The 15,142-nt window shown below is 45.1% G+C and overlaps 1 protein-coding gene across 2 annotated transcripts in view; it reads right to left on the reverse strand.

Annotated features, from left to right (window-relative positions):
• FRAS1 (Fraser extracellular matrix complex subunit 1) overlaps window positions 1–12,606 on the reverse strand; it is a 534,425-nt gene extending 521,819 nt beyond the window's left edge. For both annotated transcript variants that reach the window (XR_015165261.1, XM_086405184.1), the window contains exons 1-2: window positions 11,428–12,606; window positions 3,909–3,940 (exon numbers count right to left, since the gene is read on the reverse strand). Coding sequence is in view for 1 of the 2 variants with exons in the window: in XM_086405184.1 (XP_086261310.1) it covers window positions 3,909–3,940; window positions 11,428–11,503 (108 nt within the window). In the remaining variant the exon portion in view is untranslated. The remainder of the gene's footprint in view (window positions 1–3,908; window positions 3,941–11,427) is intronic.
• Window positions 12,607–15,142: the final 2,536 nt, after the last annotated feature.

Here is a 15,142-nt window from a genome sequence, read left to right on the forward strand (position 1 = left end):
CGCAGCCAATAAACAAAACTGAAATAGACTTGAAGACACAGAAAACAAATTTATGGTTACCAAAGTGGGGGAGGGATAAACTAGTAGTTTGGGATTAACATACACACAATACTATATATGAAATAGATACCAACAAGGACCTCCTATATCTCAAGGGTAAGTATATAAATATCTTGTAATAATCTAAAATGAAACCAATACAATATTGTAAAATAATAGCCTCCAATTAAAATAAATAAACTTATATTAAAAAAAGAAAAGCATCTGAGAAAGATATATATACATACACACAGACACATAACTGAATCACTTTGATGTATACCTGAAACTAACACAACATTGTAAATCAACTGTACTTAGATTTAAAATCACTTTTTTAAGGTCTGTCAGACTATAAGTATCATGAATATTCCACTCTATATGGCCACTTTCAAGGCAACTAATGATGAGATAGGAACCATACCAGGGGAAGGAATACTCACAAGACAGGCTGAGAGTGAGCAATCAGCAGCCAGTGCTTGGATCCGTGTCCTCATTTGCTTGGTATGTTTCATGGAATTCTGAGTAAAGCTAGTGCTTTGCCATTTTCAACCAGATCCACTTTCCATTTCTGGTTACTTACCGACAGTGAGGGAGACCTAGGTTTGATCCCTGGGTTGGGAAGATCCCCTGGAGAAGGGCATGGCAACCCATTCCAGTATTCTTGCCTGGAGAATCCCCATGGACAGAAGAGCCTGGCAGGATACAGTCCATGGGGTCACAAAGAGTCAGACACGACTGAGCAACTAAGCACAGCACCTGAGAAATGAGCTTCCCTGGTGGCTCAGACAGTAAAGAATCTGCCTGCAATGCTGGAGGCCAGGGTTCAATCCCTGGGTTGGGAAGATCCCCTGGAAAAGGGAATGGCAACCCACTCCAGTATTTCTGCCTGGAGAATTCCATGCACAGAGGAGACTTATGGGCTACAGTCTATGGGGTCACAAAGAGTCGGACATGACTGAGCGACTAACACACAACACACACCTGAGAAACGAAAGAAGTGCAAGAACTTCACAGCCCTGCCCCAGCTCCCCCAACTATAAATGGAGAGTCTGGACTACATGATCTCTGAAGTCACTCCCAGGTCTAAAAGGCACACAGGTAGAATTCACAGAGTTTGGGACTGTGAATTTAGGGATCAAACCCAGGTCACCCTCATTGCCGGTAAGTAACCAGAAATGGAAAGAGGATCTGGTTAAAAATGGCAAAGCACCAGCTTTACTCAGAATTCCATACCACCATCCTCACAGCCAGCTCCCAAACGCCATGCCTCTTACCACAGAAATCCTCTCACCCAAGGAGTTGCTTAAACAGTATATAAAAGTTCTTAAGTCTGGATTTTAAATTAAAAATACATAAATGCATATTCATTCAATTTCACTGATGCAGGTACAGTGCTTTTCTTCAAGACCAGCCTGTGTGGTGAGAACAGCAATGAATTAAGCAGACAATTGGCTGTGGCCACAATGCACCAACCTCCCTGCCAGCCTCAAGTCCTGAAGTTCTTTAAAATGGAAAAACGACTTCACACGGTTGCAAATAAACCCAAACCAGAATCTCTCTGGACTTTTATGTTTTCCCCCCAATCTTTTAAAATTGTTTCTCTCACCCTTAATTTGACAGCAAGTTTTCAGCAACTCACCTCTTAAAGTATTCAACTATATAGTTTCCCTAGAAACAAATGCTATTTCTTTTCATATTCCCACCCCAGCAGTTTAATTAAACGGTAAGTCAGGTTTTGTCATTCCTCTGCTCTTAGCTCCTCCAGTGGCTCACCCACGGATTGAAAGGACAAGCTAACATCCATGCAAGGACCCACTGTGCGGTCACCGCCCACCTCCCGGACCTCATCTCCTGCCACACTCCCCTGGGTCACATGCTCCATCCACAATGGCCCCCACGCCCATCTTCAAACAGCCAAACAAGCTCCTGCTTCAGCCTTTACACTCACTGTTCCCTGCTCAGGAATTCTCTTTTCCCAGACGTCCAAGGGGGTAGCTCTTACCGTGCCCCTCAGGTCTTTCTTCAAATGTCACCTTACTTCCTCAGGGAGCCATTCCCTGTCCTCTTATTTCAAGAGGCCACCCTTGTCCCCTATTTAGCCTTTTCTATCTCTCCCCTCTCCTTATACTGTTTTCCCTCTTAGCATTAATCTGATATTGCTTGTTCCCAGATGCATTCCCAGTGCCTAGAATAGCAGGTCCAGGGGTGTCACTCCATAAATATTTGTTGAATAATAAGCTTTATTATTGCAGCAAATGTATTGTCTTTCTCACTGAGCTGCATAACCACAATCGTAAGTATACCAGGCTTGGGGACATATAGGAACAAACACACCGAAGTCTTGGTAAGTAAAGAAGACAACTGGAAGGGTCACAGGTGTGCTGGTGACCACTCCCTTAACTTGATCCAACCGAACTGACCTCTCCCTGTACTTGCTACAGTCATACTCAAATGTACACTACCACGCTGCCGCATCAAACACAGAAGGTAGTCGGGACACTGTCTTCAGATTCAGGAGGAACAACCAGAAAAAAGTCAGGTTGTTTTATTCTGGTCCACTCCTTCAAGGTCAATTACCTTTAGCAGATCTCTGTCTCTCTCACTCTTGGTTCTTCATTAAAAAGAGGGAGGGCATAAAATAACATGTGGCCTGTCTATGTCACTGATCCACTGTATGTATCAGGTAGATGATTGATAGCTATGAAAATATACTGAAAAGCTACGAAGCACTGTATACAACAAGTAATTTCCTTTGTATTAAAATGGACAAACTATCTCTACAGCTCCCCCAAACTGATGATATACTTTATAGCACTTTATTTTTAAAATGCTTCTTAAAATGTACTAAAGAATAAACCAAAGGAAAAGTAGGCTTTTAAGGGTATGGAATGGAAAAGAGAGTGGAAAAGGGCTTTCTCCTGATTCTTTATAGAAAAATATAAGGACGGAAAATGCTCATAAATCTCCAGAGCAGTAACTCTATTACATAAAGTTCAGATTCAAGAATATTACTGTGAACATCTACAATTATCTAGACTCTCAGATATTTCAAATATTTCTCATTTATTCCAATTCCACAAGGATAATTCAAGATGACATATTAGTATCACACATGTCAATAGCGGGTTGGGATGTAAATGAGCAAACCCTTTCTAACCATTTGAGTTCTTTTTTTTATTACAGCATTTATTAAACTAAAATAAAAAAGTGGTGAAGAATGACTCGTCACACCATTTATTAGAGTTGATGGAGTGTAGACGGTCTTTTCAATAAGGCATTAACATACTGTTATGCACCACAGTACACTATTAATGAAAAGAAATGCAGGAATCTTGCATCAGCTTTCCCCACAAGTCATTCTGACGTTAGATTCAAAATCAATTCTACTCTACATGGCAAAGGTTCAGAGATATAATGTTAATTTGTTTGTTGTTTACAACACTTAAATGTATAATGCAAAGCAATGATCAGGATCCTCCACATTGTACTCAATAATCATACATTTTTTTGGAGGGGGGACTCAAAATGCAACAGCGAGATAAAGAAGTTGTGCCCTAGTTCATATCTGACAAGAGAATGGGACCTAATTTTCTCTCTGATTGAAAGAACACACGAGACAGCCATGGAATGCAAATCGTGTTGGGTGTCTGAATTTCTCTTCCAATACCTGAGCATCTGAATGGAACTAATTCACTCTGGAAAAGGTATTAAGTAATTGAGCATGATTGTGCCAGGATGAGGGATAATCATCAAACCAAGAAGGAAAATAAACATATTTTACAATGACAGGGTCACCTCACTCAGTAACCTCAATCAAGTATTTCACATTCATAAGAAATAAGTCAAATATATGAGGAATGACCTACCGCCAACAAGGAACCCTGATAGACACAAGCACCTGTGGGAGAAAAACAAAACAAGAATTAAAAGAGATGCATAACAGACCAATAGGCATAGCTCTGGCCAACTTAACACAAAGACTGCATCTACATGCGTCATAATCGGCAAACTCTGCTTTCTCCAAAGTCTTAAAAGCTTGAGGATTCTTCCCTTGGGAAAATAACCCCAAACACTAAAACAATATTTCTAGGACACACATGAGGGAAAGCAGTGTTGAAGCTTATTGTTTGAATTTTAAAATAACTGTGTTTACAACGACATGTGATACATACAGTGTGCGTTTTCCTATATGACAAATCAGCAAAGCCTCCATAATCCAGTCCCAGTTAACTGATCCAGGCTTCTTGGCCTTTCTTTGCTTACACAAATTCTCCAGTCCAACCCAAGAGGCCAACTTAGGATCCCATGGTAATACTTTCATATTGTCAAAGCCTTTACTCATTTTCGTTTCCTGCAGGAGATGCATTTGGTCTAATCAAGTTCCTTGAACTTGATCCCATCTCCTTCATGAAGCTTTCCAGCCCACATGATTATTCTTTTTCTAAAACGATTTTTGAACAGCACAACAGGTGTTGATTTAACCTATAAACATGCAGCAGTGTGCAAACAGCTACTAGCTCAGAAACACGTTTCAAAGCAGATTGAAATAGCATACACACACCAAGAGCATACCCTTACAATTTGCCACACTTGGATGGCCAACAAGCAAAGGACACATTTTACTACAGGGCCTGGCCTCCAACAGATCAGTGGAAAAGTCTCAATACTATTAACTTCTCATGAAGTTAGGACTGGTCTACATTATCTACTAATAATGGAATGAAGAATAATATTCAAAGAAAATGAAATTATTATTTACACTTGGGCTTTGAATCAAAGATCTCTATGGGCAAATTTACTGAAATGACTTTTGTGCCCTTGACATTCAAATAAGAATAAATTGAGATAAAACCTTGAGGGGAAATTCTTCCTAAGTAACTTACTTTTCTTTTAAGAAATCCTATTCCAAAGACTATGTAAGTCTACAGTATATCATAAGGATATATATACATATATATGGATATAGATCCATTTATAAAATAATCATGTGGCATGTGGATATATATATAAAATAAACATATGCTTAGTCACTAAGTTATGTCCGACTTCTTTGCAACCCCATAGACTGTAGCCTGCTAGGCTCCTCTGTCCATGGAATTTCCCAGGCAAGAATACTGGAGTGGGTTGCCATTTCTTTCTCCAAAATAATCGTATGAAGTGAAGTGAAGCCATTCAGTCGTGTCCGACTATTTGCCACCCCATGGATTGTAGCCTTCAAGGCTCCTCTGTCCATGGAATTTTCCAGGCAAGAGTACTGAAGTAGGTTGCCATTTCCTTCTCCAGGGGATCTTCCCAAGCCAGGGATCGAACCCAGGTCTCCCACATTGCAGGCCGATGCTTTACTGTCTGAGCCACTAAATAATCGTATATAGGTAAATAAATACATATCAACACAATTCAATTCTTAAAACACATACTTATTTAATAACTTCTGACATTTAAAAGTTAAACATAAAGATCATCACTTAGGTACAATTTAACAAAATTTAACCTTTAGATAAAACCATCCTCAAATAATTTTATTACCCTCTTCCACAGCACTACCCTTCAAAAGCCACTATCCTTTCAAACCTCCAAAAGGTATCAGGTATCTTAGGAAGTATCCAAGTATTCATATCAAAGTCCATTTCTGGACATTTGGACAAATGTTATAAATTCTTTGTACCATGAAAAAATAAAATGGCAGTAAGTGGGGCCCCACAAACACACTTCGTTAAGCCAAATATCTGCTGGATACTGAAGTCAAAACTATGTGTAACTCCTGATAAATTCTATCATTAGGAAAAGGAGTTAATTCAATTTGGGTTGCTGCAGGATGTACAACTCTGAAAGAAATAAGCCTTGGCCTCTGAAGGCTTTCCTACAACACAACAGCTCTACCCAAAAGGCAGCTGCAGAAATGAGTACTAACATGGCTTCCAAAACCTCACTGCTTCCTTCTGGAGGACAGAAAGCATTCCACTGTAACACCCAGTTCCCTCAAACATTCATCACCACCCCATGCCAGATGTAGTCCTCGTGAGCAGGCATATTTTGCCACACCCACACAAGCTTCACACCCACGGGGAGACAAAGTCACTGTGTGCAGCTTCTGCTGCTGCCTTTTCACTAATCAATCAACCCATACACTTTGGAAAACAAAGTTATTGTCTCCACTCATCATCAGTTTTTCTCTTAAGGAAATGATCGCAACTCTGAGGTTTCAATTTTGGCTTATTTGAACTTGAAAGGCAACTCCAGATTAATGGGAATTCTGACCAACGAGTGGTAAAAAGAACCCTCCTGCCAATGCATGAAATGTAGGAGACGCGGATTCAGTCCCTGGGTTGGGAAGACACCGCGCCCTAAGAAATGGCAACCCATTCCAGCATATTTGCCCGTAGAATCCAAAGGACAGGATCCTGGTGGGCTAGGCTCTATAGGGTCGCAAAAGAGTTGGACATGACTGAAGCAACTTAGCCCGCACTCATATGCATGCACAGTGATGCAGATCTAGAAGGAGAAACAGGCCTTCTAGAAGGAAAAACAAGGAAAAAGACAAGAGGAACCAGAGTCCTCTGACCAAGAACTTGGCCAGTTTTAGGACATGGAACACAGCTGAGATGGCGAGTAATTGAAGTTCTGACACCTGTGAGAAAGTACGTGAAGTTTTGCAGGGTGAAGGGATCAGACAGTGCCAAGAAGGAAGCCAAGATCATGAGACCTTCCCGCCTTGAGGTTGGTGCCTTTCTTGCAGGTCCCTTAGACAGAATGTCACTTCATATTCATGTAAACAGGTAAATGTCTGTTTTTAGGCCCACTGGCACATTATAAGGGAGTCTATTATGGAACACTTGTATAAAGTCTGAAGTTTTCAGAGGAAATTTGAGATACAATTTGCACCTGTACTCACAGCCTGAAACTATTCATAATAGAAACCCCTACCTGATAACACAAGCAAATTAGAGATGTTAAAACCTAAGAATCACAAAATGTCAGATCCATTAGTTCAAAGAAATAGTGGCAGATAAGATTATAAGATATGAAAAAATTTGGAGACCATGGTATCACAAAATCATGACTCATTAGGAACAAGCAGCCACAAGTTGGCATTTAAATATTCAAGCTTTTATGTTGTGCTCTAATCCAGCATATGGCCTGCACACTGTGGAACAGTTAAAACAGAATCGTTTTCTGAACTGACAGGACAGCTCATGTCCTGATTATTGTCAACCAGAAGTCAGATCAATTAATAGTGTAGTTAAATCGAAAACGGGCCAACTGTTTTTGAACTCATGTAAGATTTGGCACAGGGCTCCAGCTATGCCATGTGGCAACCCCTCCCCTCTCCTGAGCCAAGTGGTGGCCGAGTATTTTACGACTACTCGTGTCTGAGTAAAATTGAGTAATACTGCCACTCAAGTCCACTACAGTGAATACAGATGGCCATGCTTCACTAAAGGATTTATTTGCAGAGGATAACACCTAGAATCCAATCCCCAGAGGAGAACATAAATATAATATGAGGGACATAAGAGCCTATGACAATATAAACACACCTTTATTTCTGCTAGTAGTTAGTTGCAAAAGCCAAAAGATGCAGAGTTGCAATTGTTCAATATTGGTAAACCCACCAAGGGTCAATGTTGACATGTCCCTATGGCTCTCTCACCTATATTAATGGTTTTCCAGGAATGCAAACTCCTTCAGGGCAGGTATTATGATTTTTTTTTTGATGTCTAAATGTCCCTACCAGATATAACCTGATAACCTGATACATAAGCTCTCAATAAAGATTTGTGGAATGAAACAGTGAAGAGATAGGTTATTTCTTCCTATCCAATGTCTTTCCTTCCTTAACATTGAGTTTTAAGCACTGACTCCTACATAGGAGGAACTCTCCAGCCAAGAGTGGAACCAAATAGGATGAAAGTGAAAGTGAAGTCGCTCAGTCTTGCCCGACTCTTTGCGTCCCCATGGACTGTAGATCCACCCATAAATGAAACACTATCAAATTATCCTTTTCAATATATTCCATTAATGGCCTTTAAAGGAAGAAGTCTGGAAGACTGTAAAAATGGCTGAAGTCACATGGGGTGTGACGGACACAGACTAGAACTCAGTTCTCTGACTAATTCAAGAGTCTTTCTCTATCCACAAGCCAACAGGTTTTACCTATGTAACTTCACACAACCAGGGTCAACACAACTCAAAATGTTCTTCTCCAGGAAATGTCATGGAAGAGCCCATCTGATTCAGAAAGCAGCCATGTTTGTTAGAAGTTTCTCTGTGACTTTCTGATTTTATTAAGTTCTCAAATCATAGTGGTTTGTCCGCTTGGTGATATAAGAAAATGTAAAATAACACTGTCAATTACCTGTTGGTAAAACCTCAGTTTTCTTTTAATAATTAAAATAAAATTCAGAACTAGGAAGTTGCAACCGATTGCAAAGAAAGCAGTAAATATTGAACTTTTTTTTTCTATGTTGGATGATTAGCACAAGTATTTTAGAGCTATCACCTAGCCAATTTCTGCATTTGGTGAATAACAGAACACAGCCTAAAGAAGTTAGGTGGTTCATTCAAGGCCACACGGCAGCAGTCTAAGCTTAACTTGAAATGTGATCTGGCAATACTCATTCACCTGAACAATATTTTTTAGTACCTACTGTGCACCAGGAGCTGAGCTGGAGATATAAGAATAACCAAAAGCCATCTTCAGCCCTCAGTGAACACACAGTTAAATGAAGAAGACTGCATCTTTAATTTGATTAATCATTTTATTAGTTTTTAAAGTTAGTTTTATTGGTTATTTTGCTGAGGCACAAATTTGCAATTTCTTTGTATGTAAAATGAGGACAATAAAACCAATTAACCCAGAAAAAAAGATAAAAAAGAAGACTGCATCTTTATCAACTAAAATTATAGAATTATTAAATGGTGTTTTACTAGAAACATATATGACACGCTCTCTGAGCATTGAGAAGAAAACAAATTCTGCCTGAACAGCAAAAGTATCACAGAATTGGTCACATCAAGAGACCCATACATGTGAATCCTTCTTTTCCGTTTTTAAAAATCATTGCCAGGACTAGTTCTAACAACTTGAGGAAATCTCTAAGATCCTTAAGCTCTCCATCTCTGACCTCAATGCTTTTATTTTTTTAAGAGAAAAAGAAAACCCTGACAGAATCAAATCAAAAGTCTCATCAGATGACAATTGATTTTCTGGCTGTGGGGCTGTTATCATTTAATTAATTTAATTAAATGAGATTAAATATGTAAAGCGCTTAGCCTAGTGCCAGGCAGATAGTATGTGCTGCATAAAATTCCCTTCTCATTCATTCATTATTAGGCAAGCATGGGGCTTCCCTGGTGATTCAGCTCCTAAAGAATTCGCCTGCAATGGCGGAGACCTGGGTTCCATCCCTCGGTTGGGAAGATCCCCTGGAGAACGGAACAGCTACCCACTCCAGTATTCTAGCCTGGAGAATTCCATGGACTATATAGTCCATAGGGTGGACTGAGCGACTTTCACTTTCTTTCAAGCATCCTTATGACTTGGATGGAAACTCAAACATGTATCAGTTCAGGTTGTGAGATGATTCTAGAATGTTCTGAAGGTGGGCTGAAACAGTAAGAAGCAAAGTATCCAAAGAATCTTTGGAGGAATAGTGCCCCTCACGCCCCACACTTCCTCTCCCCCATCTGAAAACTCGACGTTCTTAAACTTTGCCCTTTTTGTAAACCAGTCTTCCAAAGAGCGAACCCTGCAGGCTCTTCATAATAATGGCTTTTGTCATTTCAAAAGATCTGCTTCTGAGAAGCCAATCATTGCTCTATTCCAACTGCTCCCTGGTGAGCTATGGGGGACCGAAAGCACGTCTTCCGCGTGGTCGGGATATGATCCTAAATAGGAAACTCCCATCACTCGGTGACAATGTAATTTTTCTACGTCTCAAGTTCACACTGGGATGTCCTAGGTTGACTCTCCCATCTGCTTCACTACAATTAAGCCCTTTAAGTTTTATTGTTTTTTAAGTCTGCAAACACACGCACACATAAAATAAAGACATGGTTCTACAGGTTATGCCTTGTTTGAAAAGGGCAGCACAGGTCCCAGACCTGCTCCTTCCCGGGGCCGTATACTCTAAATATACTTCCCGGGAGGGTGCAGGCAGACGGTCCCTTCACCTACGAGCAAGTCCCCAGTGCTGTGCGTTTCCAAAGCCACGCCACCCTCTCTCGGGAAGCTAGCTAGGAAAAGGCAGCAGCTCAGGTGGCTGCAGGTCCACCCGAGCAGGGCTGTGTCCCGCCGGGGTCTGCGGCCACCCTCCACCCGGTGCCCGGATCCGCACCCGCGAGCCGCCGCCAGCCCGCACCTGCGCGGAGAAGGCTCCCAGCCCCGCGGCGCCCGCCGCTGCGGCTCTGATTTGAAGCGGGGCAGGTGAACCCTCCTTCCTGAAGCTGGATGAATAATGAATGGAGCCGGGAGGGGAAGCCGAGAGCCCAGCGCGGTGGATTAAGCCGTCTTCCTCCGCCCGCCGGCTCCCTTCCCCCTCCCTAAGCCCAGAGAGGCAAGTTTCCCGGCGACTCCGAGCAGGTGGGAATTCCTGGCGCCTCGCGTCCCCAGGCCCGCATCCCAGGACCCCCAGACTCTTGATCTTTTTATCGATGCATTTATTTGCCCGAGCTCACATCGCTTTTGCTATCATGGCGACAATTCCCACCTTCTCCTTTCTCTCCTCCAGCTCCAGGGTTTTTACACGTAGACTGGAGCCCCGGAGGAAAACTGGGAGGCAGAGGGCGAAGTCAGAGAATGGAGCTAAACTCTTATTAACCACTTCTTTTCCGCGGTAGAGGCAGCCTGGTGCCTTTCTGTACTAGGGAGATTTATTTTAGTGCGATTGAATTGCCCACTTCTAACCGGTTTATAAAATCTTAATTGGAATTTACGGGGAGATCCACTGGGGCAAGGAGGGCGGGAGAGGAGGGGGGTTTTAAGGAGCCGGATTTTATGTTTCATAGGAGCAGAAGTATTTTTACGCAGGTAAGAGCAGTTGTTCTCTCCTCACCTACTCTCCATGTAGTTGTTTTCCACTCGGGGGCACCAGGGAAGTGGAAGAAAGAGAATCCAATTTCAGGGATGGCACCTCCATCGGCCACTACCCGCCCCCCAAATGCGCTCAGGGCAGAGAGGGAGTGGGGCTTGGTATCCGCGTGCAAAACAATCAGGAGTTGGATGGAATCTTCTCAGAAAAAAAAAACCCACTCTAGTTCCCCGGCCACCCACCTACCCATCCCCAAAAAACTTCCATCTGACTCACAATACCATAAACCGGCTGAGCTTTTAAAAGAGCACGATCACACGCGCGCGCGCACACACACACAGCACCACTCTCTCACCTTCAGAATGATGAGGCAGTGCTGCAAATTCCGCCAATGTGAGAGCCATCCCGAGCCACACTTGGAAGACACTCATCGCCGCCTCGGCACTCACGCTGGAGGAGCCCAGCAACCAAGAACCAGTTATCAGCCGAAACGCAGGCTTCCGCGCCCCTGGCTGGGCGCACCGAGAATAGAGGGCGGCGGCGAGCGGTCACCTCCGGGGAAACGAGGCGAGAGCGACACTCACATCAGCCCCGAGGCGCCGGGGCGGGAAGGGGTTTCAATTCACTCACAGCCGGGGGACAGCGCGCCCAGCTCTCCAGCCGAGCAGGACGCCAACGCGGGCTGAGCTGGAAGAATAAAAGAGAAGGCAGGGCGCACGCAGTTCCCCGAGGCCAAGTCTCGCAGGAAAGTTGCGGGTCACCGGCCGACCTGATCTCCCAGTAGTTCCTTCAGGCCGGACCCAACCGCTCCCTGGTCCCTGGTCGTGGAGACGCCGGCACGTCGGCTCCCGGATCCCCAAACCGTGGAGACCCCGGCGCAGGTTCCTCGGCGGCACCTTTTTAAAGTTCGCAGGACACTCTCAGACGGCGCCGCGTCGGCCAATGGGGTTGCCGGGAGCCCCGAAAGACCCAGCCACCCCTCTTTCTGGGCTGGGCCCCCAGGGCTCAGCGGACCTCAGCCACCCCGGGAGGCTCGCGGGAAACTTTGTGCGGCACTGCGGTCGGCTCCCGGGACTCGCCGGTGCTGCGGCCGCCCGGCGCCGCCTCGGGCTGCGCTCCCTGCCGCAGATAGTGCGAATGCTCCGGAGGAGAGCCCGGGGCTTGCGCGGAGGCACGCAGCCGCTACTTTCGCGCCCCCGCCTTCAGCCGGGGTGAGGAGCCCTACCGGGCGCTCTCCGTGCCGGCGGCCACCTCCGCACTGTGCGCCCGGAGCCGGTCTGCAGGGTCGAGATGCGATTACAGAAGCGGAGGAGGAATCATCATTTTAAATGCAAGGAGGAAAGAGCTGGAGAGCCCGGAAGGGACCCCAGAATTAGAGCCACTTGGACCAGAGAGCCCGGAAACGCACAAATTCAGGCCCCCTCTGGAGCCCCGCGTTTAAAGGACAGACGCTCCGCCTCCCTCCCCTCCTTCCTCTCTCCTGAGCTCGGAGTGAAAATGGACCCAGCGACTCCGAGCTTTGGCAAAAGATTCCTGAGAGTCACGTGGAAAGGGGAGAAGCTAGGAGGGGCGGAGGGGAAGAGAGGGGAGGCCGAGAGAGCAACCTGATCCCCTGATTCTTTCGGCTGGAGTTCAGATTGCCTTTGTCTGGGGCGGGATCGAGGGAAGGGGAGGGGAAGATGGCCTGGTCCTGACTCAACAGCCGAGGGGCCCGCCAAGAGGATGCACACCCCTCACTTGGGAGGCGGTATGCCCACCTTCAAATGCCCCGGCAAGGCTCGCACCCTACACCCCGCCACTCCGGCTGGACTGAGTGTGAGGCGGATCGGATCCATCTTCCTCGCTCTGGGACCCCCGGGTTGTCGCATCGTGGGTTTACCAGAAGCCTGGGAGGATCTCGGGGTGTGTGTGTGTGTGTGTGTGTGTGTGTGTGTGTGTGTGTGTGTCTGAGGCGGGGCCTCCCACAGTGAGTGCACCCCCATCCCTCCCCGAGAGAGGTTGTCAGTGGAACACTACACGGCCTCGGCGCGGTGCCTTCAACTGCGCCCCCAAATGCCCAAGACTGGGAAGGAAATGTCTGGGCAAGGCAGACTGGCACAGGCACTTGAAGAGGGGAGGTCTTCATTCCGGCTCAGGACTGAGTGAGGGCAGCTGATTTTTATAGGACCAAATGAAAATAGCTGGTCTGGGGTTAATTATTTGATGAAAACAGTTGCAAAAGAGAGATGCTCTCTGGATTCTGATTGGCCCCAAGAAGAGACGATCTGGGTCTCTCAGCTGACCTGAGATGGGTGAACCTGTCAGAGGGGAGTTATCCAAGCACTGAACCCCTGAGCTGTGAAACAGCAGGGGCCCCCACTTATTTCCAGTCTTTGCCATCTCCATAATCCCTGGATGTTTACTCTACACTGGCGCTGCTGGGAACGATTCACTTTTCAGAATAACTGGATAAACTGTAACTGGCAGATCCCTGTAACTAATTCTATTAGCCACAGCGAAAGGAAACGTCTGACCACCCAGCACTGATACTTGCGTGTTTTACAGGACCCAGGGATCGTGCACCCTCCGTCTCCCATGGTCCAAGGTGGTCACAGGGACTGAGACTGTCACCTTTGTACCTGAAGCACATGGTTGGTGTTCAGTCGCCCAGTCCTGTCCAACTCTTTGCCACCCCATGGACTGCAGCATATCAGGCCTCTCTGTCCCTCACCATCTCCTGAAGTTTGCCCAAGTTCATGTCCAATGAATCGACAATGCCATCCAGCCATCTCATCCTCTGACGCCCTCTTCTCCTTCTGCCCTCAATCCTCACCAGCATCAGAAACTTTTCCAATAAGTCGGCTGTTGGCATCAAATGACCAAAATACTGAAGTTTCAGCTTCAGCATCAGTCCTTCCAATGAAGGACTAAGTATGAGTATTCAGGGTTGATTTCCAATGAATGAATATTCAGGGTTGATTTCCCTTAAGATTAACAGGTTTGATCTCCTTGCTGTCCAAGGGACTCTCAGGAGTCTTCTCCAGCACCACAGTTCAAAGGCATCAATTCGTCAGAGCTCCGCCTTCTTTACCATCCAGCTCTCAAAACCATACCTGACCACTGGGAAGACCATAATCATAACTATACGGAACTTGGTCAGCAGAGTAATGTCTCTGCTTTTCAACACACTATCTAGGTTTGTCTTAGCTATCCTGCCAAGAAATCAAACATCTTCTGATTTCATGGCCGAGTCACCATCCACAGTGATTTTAGAGCTGAAGAAGAAGAAATCTGTCCATACTTCCACCTTTTCCTGCCCTATTTGCCAGTAAGTAATGGAGAAGGAAATGGCAACCCACTCCAGTGTTCTTGCCTGGAGAATCCCAGGGACGGGGGAGCCTGGTGGGCTGCCCTCTATGGGGTCGCACAGAGTCGGACACGACTGAAGCGACTTAGCAGCAGCAGCAGCAGCAATGGGGACAGATGCCATGATCTTAGTTTTTTCTTTAGTTTTATGCCAGCTCTTTCACTCTCCTCCTTCACCCTCATCAAGAGGCTCCCCTTTGCTTTCTGCCATTAGAGTGGCATCATCCACATATCTGAGGTTGTTGATGTTTCTCCCGCCTATCTTGATTCCAGCTTGTAACTCATCCAGCCCAGCATTTCTCATGATGTGCTTAGTGTTTGTATTAAATAAACAGAGTGACAGCAGACAGTCCTATCATACTCCTTTCTCAATCTTCAACCAATCAATTGTTCCATACAGGGTTCTAACTGTTACTTCTTGACCCGCATAAAAGTTTCTCAGGAGACAGGTAAGATGGTCTGGTATTCCCATCTCTTTAAGAGCTTTCTGCAGTTTATAGCAGAGAGCACACAGTAAGCACTCATTAAACGTTTGTTAAAAGAATGAGCGAAATAGGAAGAACCTGAGAACAGTGGTCACTTAGATGAGGTTGGTTTGGAAAATACCCTTTTCCCAAAAAAAGAATCCTCTCCCTTTTTTTATTTAGAAAGTTGACATTTTCTTTCTCCCATGTAAAGTGCTGTGAAAACTCAGCTTCCAGCACACTCTGTCAACCACATTACCA

Source organism: Bos grunniens, chromosome 6 (assembly GCF_055505025.1).
Source record: "Bos grunniens cultivar Pamir isolate PY7600 chromosome 6, Bosgru_T2T1.0, whole genome shotgun sequence".
Taxonomy (NCBI): Eukaryota; Metazoa; Chordata; class Mammalia; order Artiodactyla; family Bovidae; genus Bos; species Bos grunniens.